This window comes from Talpa occidentalis, unplaced genomic scaffold (genome assembly GCF_014898055.3).
Source record: "Talpa occidentalis isolate TD23 unplaced genomic scaffold, MPIMG_talOcc4v2.1 talOcc4.12, whole genome shotgun sequence".
Taxonomy (NCBI): Eukaryota; Metazoa; Chordata; class Mammalia; order Eulipotyphla; family Talpidae; genus Talpa; species Talpa occidentalis.
Window position 1 is genome coordinate 94677291 of NW_023601212.1, and position 13284 is coordinate 94690574.

The 13284-nt window shown below is 44.3% G+C and overlaps 1 protein-coding gene across 1 annotated transcript in view; it reads left to right on the forward strand.

Annotated features, from left to right (window-relative positions):
• Nucleotides 1–7301: 7301 nt before the first annotated feature.
• Nucleotides 7302–13284, forward strand: part of PARN (poly(A)-specific ribonuclease) — a 129895-nt gene continuing 123912 nt past the window's right edge. Inside the window, exons 1-6 of the mRNA XM_037507572.2 lie at nt 7302–7368; nt 7764–7841; nt 9413–9492; nt 10106–10173; nt 10262–10343; nt 11878–11938. Coding sequence (XP_037363469.2) covers nt 7350–7368; nt 7764–7841; nt 9413–9492; nt 10106–10173; nt 10262–10343; nt 11878–11938 — 388 coding nt within the window. The 5' untranslated portion in view covers nt 7302–7349. The remainder of the gene's footprint in view (nt 7369–7763; nt 7842–9412; nt 9493–10105; nt 10174–10261; nt 10344–11877; nt 11939–13284) is intronic.

A 13284-nucleotide genomic window follows, 5' to 3' on the forward strand; every position in this document is an offset into this window, starting at 1 on the left:
TGGCCGCGGACTTCGGCGCATGCGCCCCAGGGCCGGCCCCACCCCTATCTCCTCCTGGACAGACCTGCGGGCAGGATGTGGGCTTTTGGGGCGTCGTGACTGGTCCCTCGGGCGTGTCGTTTAATAGCTAGAGGAAACGGAGTTGCACGGAAGCGGATTTGCACATAATCGAAACTAATGTTTCAAGATCGCAATGTACTCCCCACGTTTCTTTTGCTTTCACTTGTACTCAAACAGCGCCATGGCTAAAGCAAGTTCCATTTGCAATATTGAGTCGAAATTAAAGCGACTTGATCTCACTGCATTTTGACCCATTGAGAATTCATGAGGATTGGCCCTTTTAAATTCTTGGTTTAGAGGCTGTTGAGTCGATCATTTCAGATGACACCCCCCCCCCGCCCCATCATTAAATTGGTAAAAGTAAAAGGACTGGTAATGGCCTGTGCTGGTGTAGAGCGTGTGGACTGCTGTTCTGGAGGGTCATCTGCTAAAAGGTACCAGCATTTTTGTGGATGGTGAAAGAGGCCTAACATGCAGTTTACCATTTTAACCATTTTGATGTGTACAGTCCAGAAACATTAGGTACATTTGTTACCCTCGCTCGAGGTTCTTTGGTCCTTGTCGAGACAGAAATCAAGAGCAGACCAGCAGCAGCAAGCAAAAGGTTTATTCCAAAGGACAACTGCATAGGGTAAGGCTGCCTCAGAGAACAGCACTGTGGTTGCATGGATAGTTCACTTATGGGGGGCGGGCTACTAAAAATGAGGAGTGTTTCTTTTCTTCAGAAAGTGGGGGGGTTCTCTTGTGGCGCAAGCAGTTAAGACACAACCTATGAAACTGTCCGCAGCCTCTGCAGCACGAGTTTGATCCCCCAGCTGGCCAGCGAGATACCCACATGGCGCAGCAGACCTCTCCTTTCTCGCAGGCTGCTCCCCTCAGCAGTGTGCTTTGGTCAATCTGCCTGTTCTGTTTCCCACTCTGTCTCTGGTGAGTCACCCCCCACACCTCTGGCCTGTACCCCAGCTCTTGTATGCATAAATAAATAAAATCTTTAAAAAAAAAAAGAAAGGGAAGGGTTTCTCTGGGAGTGGAAGTGCCTCCCTTTTTCCTGCACTTTGGAGATGTCCTATTCTTTTATCAGAAAAGATTGTGTTGGGAGGGGGGGTTGGGATTGGGTGTCTTTAGGGTGGGGTTAGTGACCACCTTCTTCCCTGGGGCTGGGATGTGGTTAGCAGTTAGCTTTCTCACTCCAGGTGGATGTGTAAGCAGGATGCACCTGCAGCTTGCAGCCAGCAGCTGGCAGCAAGCAGACAACAGTCCTTCTACCCTACCTCACATTCACATTGTCCTGCAACCTTTACCGCTACCCATCTCCAGGACTTTTTTCATCTTTCCAAACTGAAATCCCACACCCATTCAACAAAACTCCCCATGGTCGATTTCCAGAGTATCTGCCAACCAGCACTCTACTTTCTGTTTCAGTAATTTTGACTACTCTAGCACCACCTATAAGAGAAATCAAGCAGTATTTGTCTTTTGCGACTGGCTTAATTCACTTAGCATAATATCCTTGAGATCTATGTGTCACAATGTCCCTCCTTTTTAGGTCTGAATAATATTCCATTGCATATGTCCTGTATATCCCATTTTATTTGTTCATCTGTTGATAGACACTCGAGTTATGTCAACCTTTTGGCTACTGTGAATAATGCTGCTTGGAATATGAGTATATGATTACAGGTTTCCCTGGGTATCCACTGGGGATTGGTTCTATCACACCCCCACCTACTCTGAAGTCCCCATACCAAAAGCAATTGGATCCTTAAGTTCCTTTTATAAAATGGTGTGATATTTGCATATAACCTATGCACATCCTCCCATATACTTTAAGTCATATCTAGATTACTATTAAATAGTTGTTAGACTATATTGTTTAGGAATTAATGATAAGAAAAAATGTTTGTTTATGTTCAGTACAGACACAACCATTGTAGGTTAACCCGCAGCATATGAATTTGCAAGTTGAGGTTGGTTGAATTGGTGTATGTGGAACCATAGACCTGGAAGGCTGACTGTAAACTGTTCCTAGTCTCTCCTTTCACTTCTTTTGTGTGTGTGTGTGTGTGTGTGTGTGTGTGTGTGTGTTTAGAGTGGAATCGCTTGATCATATAATTCTATGTCCTTTGATACACAGATGTTTTAAATTTTGAGGTAGCCCTTTCATCTATTTTTTTTGTTGTTGCTTGTGCTTTTGGTGTTATATCCAAAAGATCATCAAAAAGCCCAATGTTATGAAGCTTTGGCTTATGTTTTAAGAATCTTATAAGTTTAGCTCTTTTTTAAAAAGATTTATTTATTTATGCATACAAGATCTGGGGACAGGCCAGAGATGCGGGGGTGGAGGGGTGAGAGGATTTACACCAGAGACAGAGTGGGGAGCAGAACAGGCAGACTGAGTGAAATACACTGCTGAGGGGAGCAGTGGGCAAGACAGGAGAGGTCTGCTGTGCCATGTGGGTTGCTCCCTGGCCAGCCGGGGATTGAACTCGTATTGCAGAGGCTGTGGATTGCTTCATAGTGCAGTGCTTAACCCCTTGCGCCACCAGGGATTCCCTAGTTTTAGCTCTTCCAGCAGGTGTTTGACCCATTTTTTAAAAAGAATTTATTTTTATTTATGCACAAGAACTGGAGTGTAGGCTAGAGGTGTGGGTGGCAAGAGGATTCACCAGAGGCAGAGTGGTGAGCAGAACAGGCAGATCGACTGAAATACACTGCTGAGGGGAGCAGTAGGCGAGACAGGAGGGGAGGAGAGGTCTGCTGCACCAATTTGGTCAGCTTCTTGGTGGGGGATCAAACTCATGCCACAGTGGCTGGCGATCACTTGAATGCACTGAGACTTTAACCCGTGTGCCACCAGGGAGGTCCCTGTTTGATCTTTTTTGAGTTAATTTTTAGTTTTTAAAATTTTTTTAAAGATTTATTTATTTATACAAGAACTGGGGAACAGGTCAGAGGTGCGGGAGGGTGAGAGAATTCACCAGAGACAGAGTGGGGAGCAGAACAGGCAGACAGACCAAAGACACTGCTGAGGGGAGCAGCGGGTGAGTCAGGAGAGGTCTGCCGTGCCATGTGGGTTTCTCCCTGGCAGGCCAGGAATCGAACCCACACTGGAGAGGCTGCAGACAGCTTCACAGCACAGTGCTCAACTCACTGTGCCACCGGGGAGGCCCTTGAGTTAATTTTTAGATGGTATAAGGTAAGGGTCCAACTCCATTCTTTTGCATGTGGATATTAAGTTTTCCTAGCACCATTTGTTGAGAAGACTTTTTTTTTTAATGAAAAATGCATTATCTTTTTTTTCAGGTTTATTTATTTATACATACAAGAGCTGGGGTACAGGCCAGAGATGTGGGTGGGGGAGAGGGTGAGAGGATTCACCAGAGACAGAGTGGGGAACAGAACAGGCAGACTGAGTGAAATATACTGCTGAGGGGAGCAGAGGGTAAGACAGGAGAGGTCTGCTGTGCCATGTGGGTTGCTCCCTGGCTGGCTGGGGATTGAACTTGTGCTACAGAGGTTGCAGATTGCTTCATAGTGTGGTGCTTAACCCCTTCCATCACCAGGGAGGCTGGAGACAACTATCTTAAACCTATTGAATGATCATGGTATCATCATTGCAAATCATTTTAGCATATACAAAAGCTGTTTTTTTTTTTTAAGTTTTTTTTTTAATATTAAATTTTATTTTTATATTCCCCCATACAATTGCAAACGCCCCATTCTGACCCCAATCCTTCCCCTCCCGCCCCCCACCCCCCAAAAAGTGTCTCTGGTTCATAGTTTTTTGTTGATTTTGATTTTCACTTTCTTATATTCATTTTCCTGGTCCCTTATTTAAGTTTTCTAGATTCCTGCTATGAGTGAGACCATCCGGTATTTTTCTTTTTCTTTTTGGCTTATTTCGCTGAGCATGATCCCTTCCAGTGCCATCCATGTTGCTGAAAATTGCATGTGTTTATCTTTTTTGAATGCTGAGTAATATTCCATGGTATATATGTACCACATCTTCTTGATCCAGTCATCTATTTTTGGGCATTTGGGTTGTTTCCAAAGCTTAGCTATTGTAAACAGTGCTGCTATAAACATAGGAGTGCAGGTGCTCTTTGGAATTGATGTTTCTGTGTCCTTTGGGTAAATACCTAGGAGTGGAATTGCTGGATCATATGGAAGCTCTATGTTTAGTAGGTCCAGAAATCTCCACACAGCTCTCCATAGTGGTTGGACCAGTTTGCACTCCCACCAACAGTGCACAAGAGTTCCTTTTTCTCCACATCCTCGCCAACATTTGTTGTTGCTAGTTTTTTTAATATGTGCCATTCTCACTGGTGTGAGATGGTATCTCATGGTAGTTTTGATTTGCATTTCCCTGATTACAAGTGATGTTGAACATTTTTTCATATGTCTGTTGGCCATTTGCATTTCCTCTTCAGAGAAGTTTCTTTTTAGCTCTTCTGCCCATTTTTTGACTGGATTATTTTCTTTGTTGTTGCTGAGTCTCATCAGCTCTTTGCAGATTTTTGTGATCAGTCCTTTATCATTAGTGTTGGGTGCAAAAATGTTCTCCCAGTTGGTGGGGTTTCTCTTTGTTTTTGTTGTTGTCTCTTTTGCTGTGCAGAAGCTCTTTAATTTGATGTAGTCCCAGATGTTTATCTTTCTCTTCACTATCACTGCTTTGGGTGATGTGTCTGTAAAGATGTCTTTGATGTGCAAATCCCGTAGTGTTTCGCCTATATTTCCTTCTATGTATTTTATGGTTTCAGGTCTTATGTCTAGTTCTTTAATCCATTTTGAGTTGATTTTTGTGTATGGTGTGAGGTAGTGGTCAAGCTTCATTCTTTTGCATGTAGCGACCCAGTTTTCCCAGCACCATTTATTGAACAAACTTTCTTTGCTCCAATGCATAGTCTTTGCTCCTTTGTCAAAGATTAGTTGACCATAAATCTGTGGGTTTATTTCTGGATTTTCTATTCGATTCCATTGGTCTGTATGTCTGTTCTTGTTCCAATACCATGCAGTTTTGATGATTATGGCTTTGTAGTAGAGTTTGAAGTCTGGGAGTGTGATGCCTCCATTTCCTTCCTTTTTTTTCAGTAGAGCTTTGGCTATTCGGGGTTTTTGGTGATTCCATATGAATTTCATCAATAATTGTTCTATTTCTTTGAAGAATGCCATTGAGATTTTGATTGGAATAGCATTGAATCTGTATATTGCTACAAAAGCTGTTTTTTTGACCCTCTATTCTATTTGTCTCTTTGTCTTTCTTTGTGCCAGTACCACACTGTTTTGATTACTGTAGTTCTGCAATAAGTTTTGATAATTGTTTAATTTAAATTACTTAACATTGTGGCCACATGTGGATAGTACTTACTAAATTAGACTTTTAAGTTGAAAGAACAAGGCCGAGAGACATTTCAAGCTTGAGGTTTGACTACTTTGATTAAAACAAACCCCAAAATTCAACTGAGTAAATTCTTAAGATTTTATTCGTTTTATTTAATCATTCATGAATTGGGTAGCATTCCATATAGCAAACAGAAAGGTGCTCTAGGGAGCTGTACATAGTAACAAGTATTTATTGGCAGACAAGAGTGGACAAGGAAAGAACAAATTGTTGGTAGCAAGGATGGCAGGGGCCAGGTAGGCAGCTTACTTCACTGAAGCTGATCAGGTGATTCCAAATTCATTGGTTCAAGATTACATTTCTGAGATAGGATGAAACTATAGTTAAGTTAGCTTTGGTGATATGGGGCTTAGCACAAATGACTCCATTTTGGACCTGTTATCTCTCTTTTTTAAAGGAATACATGTTATATTGGTTTCCTCTCTCCATTCTCTCTTTATTCTGGAATCTACATTCACTCTCTGTTGCCCACCCTTGGGATAGTGGGCATACTTACCTCTATGTAAATTTCTACTCATGAGACAAAGAGAGTGGACTCATGGGACCTGGTGGGAAAAACATGGCCAAACTGATTTGTTCTTTAGTGCAATTAATTCCTTTTGGGGGGGGGGAGGGGGATGTGGTAATCTTCTTTTCAAAAAACACAAGTGCTTTGTGCTCAAATTGCAGTTCTCTTAAGCCCAAAAGGTGTGAATGCAGAGAAATGGAATAGCAAGCCAGAATTCTAATTACATATTTACTTGTATAATTCGCATGCATAATCACCACTGATTGCCACACAGTTCCATTCACTGGGTGGAATTTGAGGTTTAGGAAGGGCACATTATGTTCCAGAACAGTGAACGGTGGAGCCAGCCTTTGAAAGTTGGTCTTCTAACCAACCAACCATACTCAATTTTGGCAAAAGACCAAGTGAATTCATTGATTGAACCCATGGTTAGAGGACTACTCAGTGTCAACACAGTTGCAGGATGGGGGCAAACCTCAAACCAAATTGAAACTCCTTTAAGCAAGACCACCACAATATTCCCAGGGGCCAGTGCAGTAGATCAATATCTCAGCTCTGCTTTCCCCATCAAGTCTCCAAGTAACCCTTCCTCCCATTGTTACTGCAGCCACTGTTCTTCCTTCCCTAGTCATTATTTTTTTTTAAAGATTTATTTATTTATGCATACAAGAGCTGGGGTACAGGCCAGAGGTGTGGGGGTGAGACGATTCACCAGAGACAGAGTGGGTAACAAAACAGGCAGATTGACCAAAGTACACTGCTGAGGGGAGCAGCAGGTGAGACAGGAGAGGTCTGCTGCACCATGTAGGTTGCTCTCTGCCCGGCAGGGGATCGAACTCGTGCTGCAGAGCCTGTGGCTAACCCCTTGCGCCACCAGGGAGCTCCCCCTACTCACTATTTTTGCATGTGCCAAGTTAGATTCCTGCCTTCCTTTTCTTTCTCCCTCCCTGTTAAGCTCCAAAGGGGGCAGCAAGCTTGCCTTGTGTTTTCATCACTGTCTCCCCATCTCATTCAAAGTGCCTGGCCCATAATAGGAAGCCAGGAAATACTCGTTCACCGATTGGGTATCAGATCAGGCCTGCTTCTTGCAAGCCATGCCCCAAGTCCTCGCTGCTTTGCAGCTTGCGAGCCAGGCCACGCCCCCGAGGCCGGGGGACCTACCCCTCTCCTAGCTCCGCCCCTCACTGGCTCCGCCCCCGGCCCCGCCCCGCCCTGGCCCCGCCCCCGCGGCTGACGCAGGCGCACGAGCCGCGCGCTGGCGGCGCTGTTTCCGGCACTCGCCGCCGCGGTCCCCGCCGCTGTCCCCCAGCCGCGGCCGGACTCTGCGCGTGGAACGGCGGAGGCGGCCCGCGCGGGGCCGGGGGTGCGGCCGCTCGCAGCATGGAGATAATCAGAAGCAGTGCGTGCACCCCCCAGGCAACCCCAGACTCCCCTCACCCGGCCTGTTAGGCCCCAACCACGGCCCGTGTGCTCAGCTGGGCCTGGGGCTGAGGCAGCTCCTTGGGGGGTCGCCTCCCCGAAGCCCCCCGGGAGACCTGCCCCCCTCTGGCCCGTGCACCCCTAGGGAGCCCGTCCTCCGCCTGCCCGGACACCCTCTCGGGCCTTGTCACCGCCGATCCGTGCACCTTCAGGGCTTGTCCCCCCACCCGGCCGGACACCCCGGGACTTGAGTCCCTGCCCTCTGGGCGGCCCCCCAGGACTTGTGCTCAGCCCCTTCTTTCCCCGCTCAGCTGAGGCCCCTGTGGGCAGGAAGCCAGGCTACGGGTTCTAAGCCTCTTCTCGGTTTCTCCGCAGATTTTAAGAGTAATCTTCACAAAGTGTACCAGGCCATAGAGGAGGCGGACTTCTTCGCCATCGATGGGGAGTTTTCAGGTACCCCTCGTTGCAATGCATGGCCACGGCTCTTCTGACCCCCTAATCCCCCCAGTGTCTGCTGGCCACTCCTCCCTCTGTCGCCTTGGGCGACCTGCCCAGATGCCTCACTTCCTTTTAAACCTTGCAGAGGTCGGGGAGAAATGCTGTGGGTGTGTGATGGGTTCAGTTCTGAGGTTGAAGACAGAGATTATGGTTTTGGTGCTGCTCTAGTTTGACATGTTTGCAGTAGGAAAGCTTGAGGGTCAGTCTTTTGTGTGTGTGGTGAAATGATACATGACGTGAAATGGACCAGTTTCACGATTTTCTTTTTTTAAAAAATTATTTATTTATTTAAAGCTTTATTTATTTACACAAGAACCGGGGTACAGGCCAGATGTATGGGAGGGTGAGAGGATTCACCAGAGACAGAGCGGGGAGCAGAACAGGCAGATTGAAATACACTGCTGAGGGGTGCTGCCCTCTAGACAGGAGAGGTCTGCCATGCCATGTGGGTATCTCACGGCTGGCAGGGATTGAGCTGGCACTGCAGAGGCTGTGGACAGCTTCCCAGTGCAGCGTTCAACTGCCTACGCCACCAGGGAGGCCCCTTGCTTCACTATTTTCAAGTGAGTTTATAGTTTGGTTCAGTGGCATTAAGCACATTGACAGCATCATACAGCCACCTCCGCCATCCACCTGCAGAACTTTTTCATCTTCCCAAACTGAATCTCCCTGCAGGAGCTCCCCGTCCCTCCCTTCTCCAGCTTCTCACAGCCTAATTCTGTTTATGCATTTGATTACTCTGAGCCTAAATGGTCCTTTGGTGACTGACTTTAGGGTCATGTTTTTGCAGGTAAATGAGGATGTGCCATTATGCATTTTTGGAAGTGTTCATTTTCTACTTTGGCGGGGATGTGTATGTGCGTTTAATACTTTAGCAGCACTTAAAATCGCAAGTTTTTTCCCTATTTTTTTCTTTGGCATAAAGAGTAATTTTAAATTGTATGAACTGTATGAGCGGTTGGCTTCCTTTGAGATAGGTATCCAACTTTTGCTTCCTGATTTTACACGTGTAAAAAACTCTTTAGCTCCTTCTAAAGGAATCCCTGCTTGGGGTAAAGTCGATCCTTGACTTTAACCGTGTGGTTTCTAGTTGGAGTCAGTTCCCTCAGAAGCTAAGTTTTCAACAGAAATAATTTCAAATTGACTTTGAAAATACTTTGGTTGTTTAGATGTTACTCCAAACTGTTGACCCATACAGTGTTCTCACAACAGTGTACTTTGGGATTCTTTTGAAAGAATTCCATTGTTCAATGTCCAAGATTGTTTTCTCATGTCATTACAATGTTTGGAAATCTATTGTAGACACTGGAACTGCCCATTCTCAAGTTGAATCACTCATTTCTCTGTATTCATTCTTGTAGGGTTTAACTTGATGGCCAGTGAGATTAATGCTAATTTCAAAGAAGTAAGGAGCACTGCCAATTAACCTTAATTCATAGGAGTATGAAATTGTAGAGCCAGTGAATATTTGGTTGACATTTTTCCATTAGCATTTATTAATGAATCAAAAACTTCTTAAAATCTAGGTATCAGTGATGGCCCTTCAGTTACCACATTAACAAATGGTTTTGACACTCCAGAAGAAAGATATCAGAAGCTTAAAAAGGTGAGTGTTTGCTGCAAAACGTTTTCGGGAAGATTTAGTAATTTTACTTTAATTTGATTGTTGAGAAGGTGTAGTTATTTTAACATTTGGAAATAGGCCTAATACGATGCTCTGGAGGGTGGCTAAATACTTAATTGGGAAAATATTAAGAGACACATATAAATTAATAATGCTTCTGATACACAATATACAATCTGTTATTTTTGGAAGTAATCTGCCCAAGTCACAGTGAGCAATCAAAAAGGGCCACCTTGGGGCTTCTCTGGTGGTCTAGGGGTTAAGTCTCAGTGTTATCACTGCTTTGGCCTGAGTTCGATCCCAGGCCAGGGAGCTGAACTACATGGCACAGCAGACCTCTCCTGTCTCGCCCACTGCTCCCCTTAACAGTGTATTTCAGTAAATCTGCCTGTTCTGCTCCCCACTCTGTCTCTGGTGATTCCCCTCACTACCCCCCTCCCCCAAACCCCCACACACCTCTGGCCTATACCCCAGTTCTACGCAAAGTAAAAAAAAAAAAAGAAAAAGAAAAAACAAAAAAACCACTTAACTGAGAACACTGTTGCTCGAATTTAATATACACTGTTTTGACAGATGTTTTATTTCCTTTTTCCAGCATTCCATGGACTTTTTGCTGTTTCAGTTTGGCCTTTGCACTTTTAAATATGACTACACAGATTCAAAGTAGGTTTCTTAACAAATGGATGGTATTTTGTTGTGGTTGTTATGGCATAACATGACCCTCTAAGTCTCCTTGATCTTATTTACTCAGGTATATAACAAAGTCATTTAACTTCTACGTTTTCCCGAAACCCTTCAATAGATCCTCACCAGATGTCAAATTCGTTTGTCAGGTTAGTAGCATAATTGAGTTTTCTTTCTTTTGTGATTTGCTGATGAGACAGTGTGGAAATGTGCAACCCAGAGGGTGTTGAGTGGAAAATAGAGAGCTTCACAAGGGGAATAGATGAATCTTTGACTCTGGGTTTAAGAAAATGATGGAAATTAGGATTTTTGGGAGGTCTAGTGACAGGAGGGACACAGGGGCTTTCCAGGATCCTTCTTTTGTTTCTCTGTCCATGGTGAAATGTTGAGGTGCTCAGAATTATACTCTGGCCTGGTGGACGGGAAAGGGTCTTGGGGTCCAAGTCAGAAAAGTATAAAAAGGGAAGACGAGCAGCATGGGAGGGGAAGGTTGGTTGTTTTAAACCCTTGACAACCTGGAGTGATAGAAAATGATGCACCCAGGTTTGTGTGTGTGTCTGTGTTAAGGTTGCCTTTTGATATTCTACTGCTTTTTAAAGGGAATTTGTGTTGGAGAATAAAGATACATACAGTTTTTACCTTTTAGCTGAGGATTAAACCTTCTAGAGAGTTAAATTTTTCAAGATTAACATTTGAAAAATGAGTAAACAGATTGGAAGAAAAGAAAAATGAGGGTATGATCACTCTGGTATGATTAGAAGACAGGATTGTGCCAAAGAAAGTCTCAGCTATTTGTCTCTGAGCCTCCAATCAACAAAGAAAAGGGGAGAACACACGGAGGAACCCCACAAGCCTAGCTTCTCTCAGTCTAGACACTTCAGCACATTTACGAACACTGGCTTGAGTCTGGTGAGACGGTACCCTGTCCCCCAGGCTAGGCTGGAGGTATCATGTCCAAGGACCGTTCAGGAGAAGTGGTTCTGTGAGGGCCCAGGCTAAGAGGACTTCTGTGTGTTCCCCTCAGATGTTCTGATGTAAAACAGGAAGAAAATCAGAGCAGCTACAGTAGTGAGTCCCTCTCTTCAGTCAGGTTGGGTAAAAACTTTATGACTTTGCCATTCTCATTTACTTGTTTTGAAGTTTACCGCAACATTTCAAATCCCCCTAGGTATTAGATGTGTTTAATGAGTAATTCTTGTTACCAGAACTTTTCTCTGTGTTGATCCTGAATATAAAGAACATCCAGCTAAGATCTTGGGTTCTTAGACTCTGATTTGAGGTGGATTTTGCTGTCTCTTAACTTGCCCGTGAGAGCCACCTTAAACTTGAACCTGGGGTGGTTTATATAATACATTTTCTATTTTTAGTATAATCAGTAAAGAGATCAGGAATTTCTCTGTCTGTTGGTAGAATAGCTGCTCACCCAGTGGACTTTTCTTAAATATTGTGAGACAAAGGAGATTGGTATTTTAAGTTTTAAAGAAAGGCCCCCAGAGGGTTTCCGTGAATTAATGGTCTATTTGGCAGCTTGGGGGTAGAATCCTTTCCCCTTAACAGGTCGCTGGTGCTCCCTTGTCTGTTCGCCTTTGATTATTCGCCTGAGTTACTTGTCCGCTTCACTGCACATACCTGCCACTGCCACGACCATCACCGAAATGTTTGTTCTGTTTACTCTTGTTTCAGAGCTCCAGCATCGACTTTCTAGCAAGCCAAGGATTTGATTTTAATAAAGTTTTTCACAATGGTAAGATTATCTGTGACTTGACTTTGAAGTTTGTAAATCTGGATTTGGTTGAGAATTCTTTTTGTGCCTGCCACCTGAGACAGAATCTCAGAGTTCCAGCATCCTTTAGCCTTTTAAAAAATTCTCTTAAAGCTTAGCCAGCTGTGAACTGGAGAGTAGAAGCTACTTCTTTGAGTTCTAATGAGGCCTCTTAAGCTCATGAATTTACTGGACTTTATTCCACCACTGGGGTGACTTAGTTGCCTCAAGGGCCACCTGCGGGATATGCTTCCCTGTTTTCTCTCAGCGAAGCAAGTGGCAGTGAACTTTAAAAGTTAGGGTATTCTAGTGACACGGTCATGAAAAGCTCCCTTTCCGGCTGCTGCTTGTTTTATCATTGCACAGTGGCTCAGTTTCTCATGGGTGAAAAAGTCTACATAGATAGAGCCACACTCATTGGGCAGACTAATTGCTGGTGTGGGTCTGGTGAACTCCCTGAGGAAGGAGACTGTGCTCTCCCCTTCCATAGCCCCAGTGTGTGGGGCTGTATCAAGGAGGTGAGTGTTGACTGTTTGATGAATGAATACTAGACATTAGTGCAGTAGTGCATGCCAGACTGGATTTCCTTCCTTTACTTCCTGAAAAGTGTTTGGGAAAGCCTTCAATTTTTCCAATAATATTCAGCCTATGGCCTTATAAGGTTGATAACTGCTTTTTAGAGTAATTATTCTCATACATTGTATTTTCCTTGGTGAATATAAAATTATTGAGTGAGGTAAGGTAGAAATTTTTTTTTCTCAATGAAAGAACTAGAACATAGGCTTCAAATAAATGGTCTTTCCCTTGGTATGGTCTTTTGGTGAGGCCAGAACCCCTGCCGCAGGCCATATTGTTTTCTTGCTTTAGTGGTGCTACCTCTTAATTTCTTTTTTTTTAAAAAGATTTATTTATTTATTTATACAAGAACCGGGGTACAGGCCAGATGCATGGGAGGGTGAGAGGATTCACCAGAGTCAGTGGGGAACAGAACAGGCAGAGTGACAAAATACACTGCTGAGGGGAGCAGTGGGAGAGACAGGAGAGGTCTGCTGCGCCATGTGGGACCCTCGCTGGCCAGCTGGGATTGAATCGGCACTGCAGAGGCTGCAGACAGCTGCACAGCTCTGAGCTCAACTGCCTGCGCCACCAGGGGAGGCCCTGCCTCTTAATTTCTATGGATAATTGTGATTTTGGGAAATACTAGAAAAGAATGTTTGAAGCCAAAACTGCTTAAGATAGTCGGTGAACCATATGGGTGACACAATTTGGGTATTAGAAAAGAATGTTTTTTCCTTTGGCACATACTTGACTCTAAACCATTATAAATG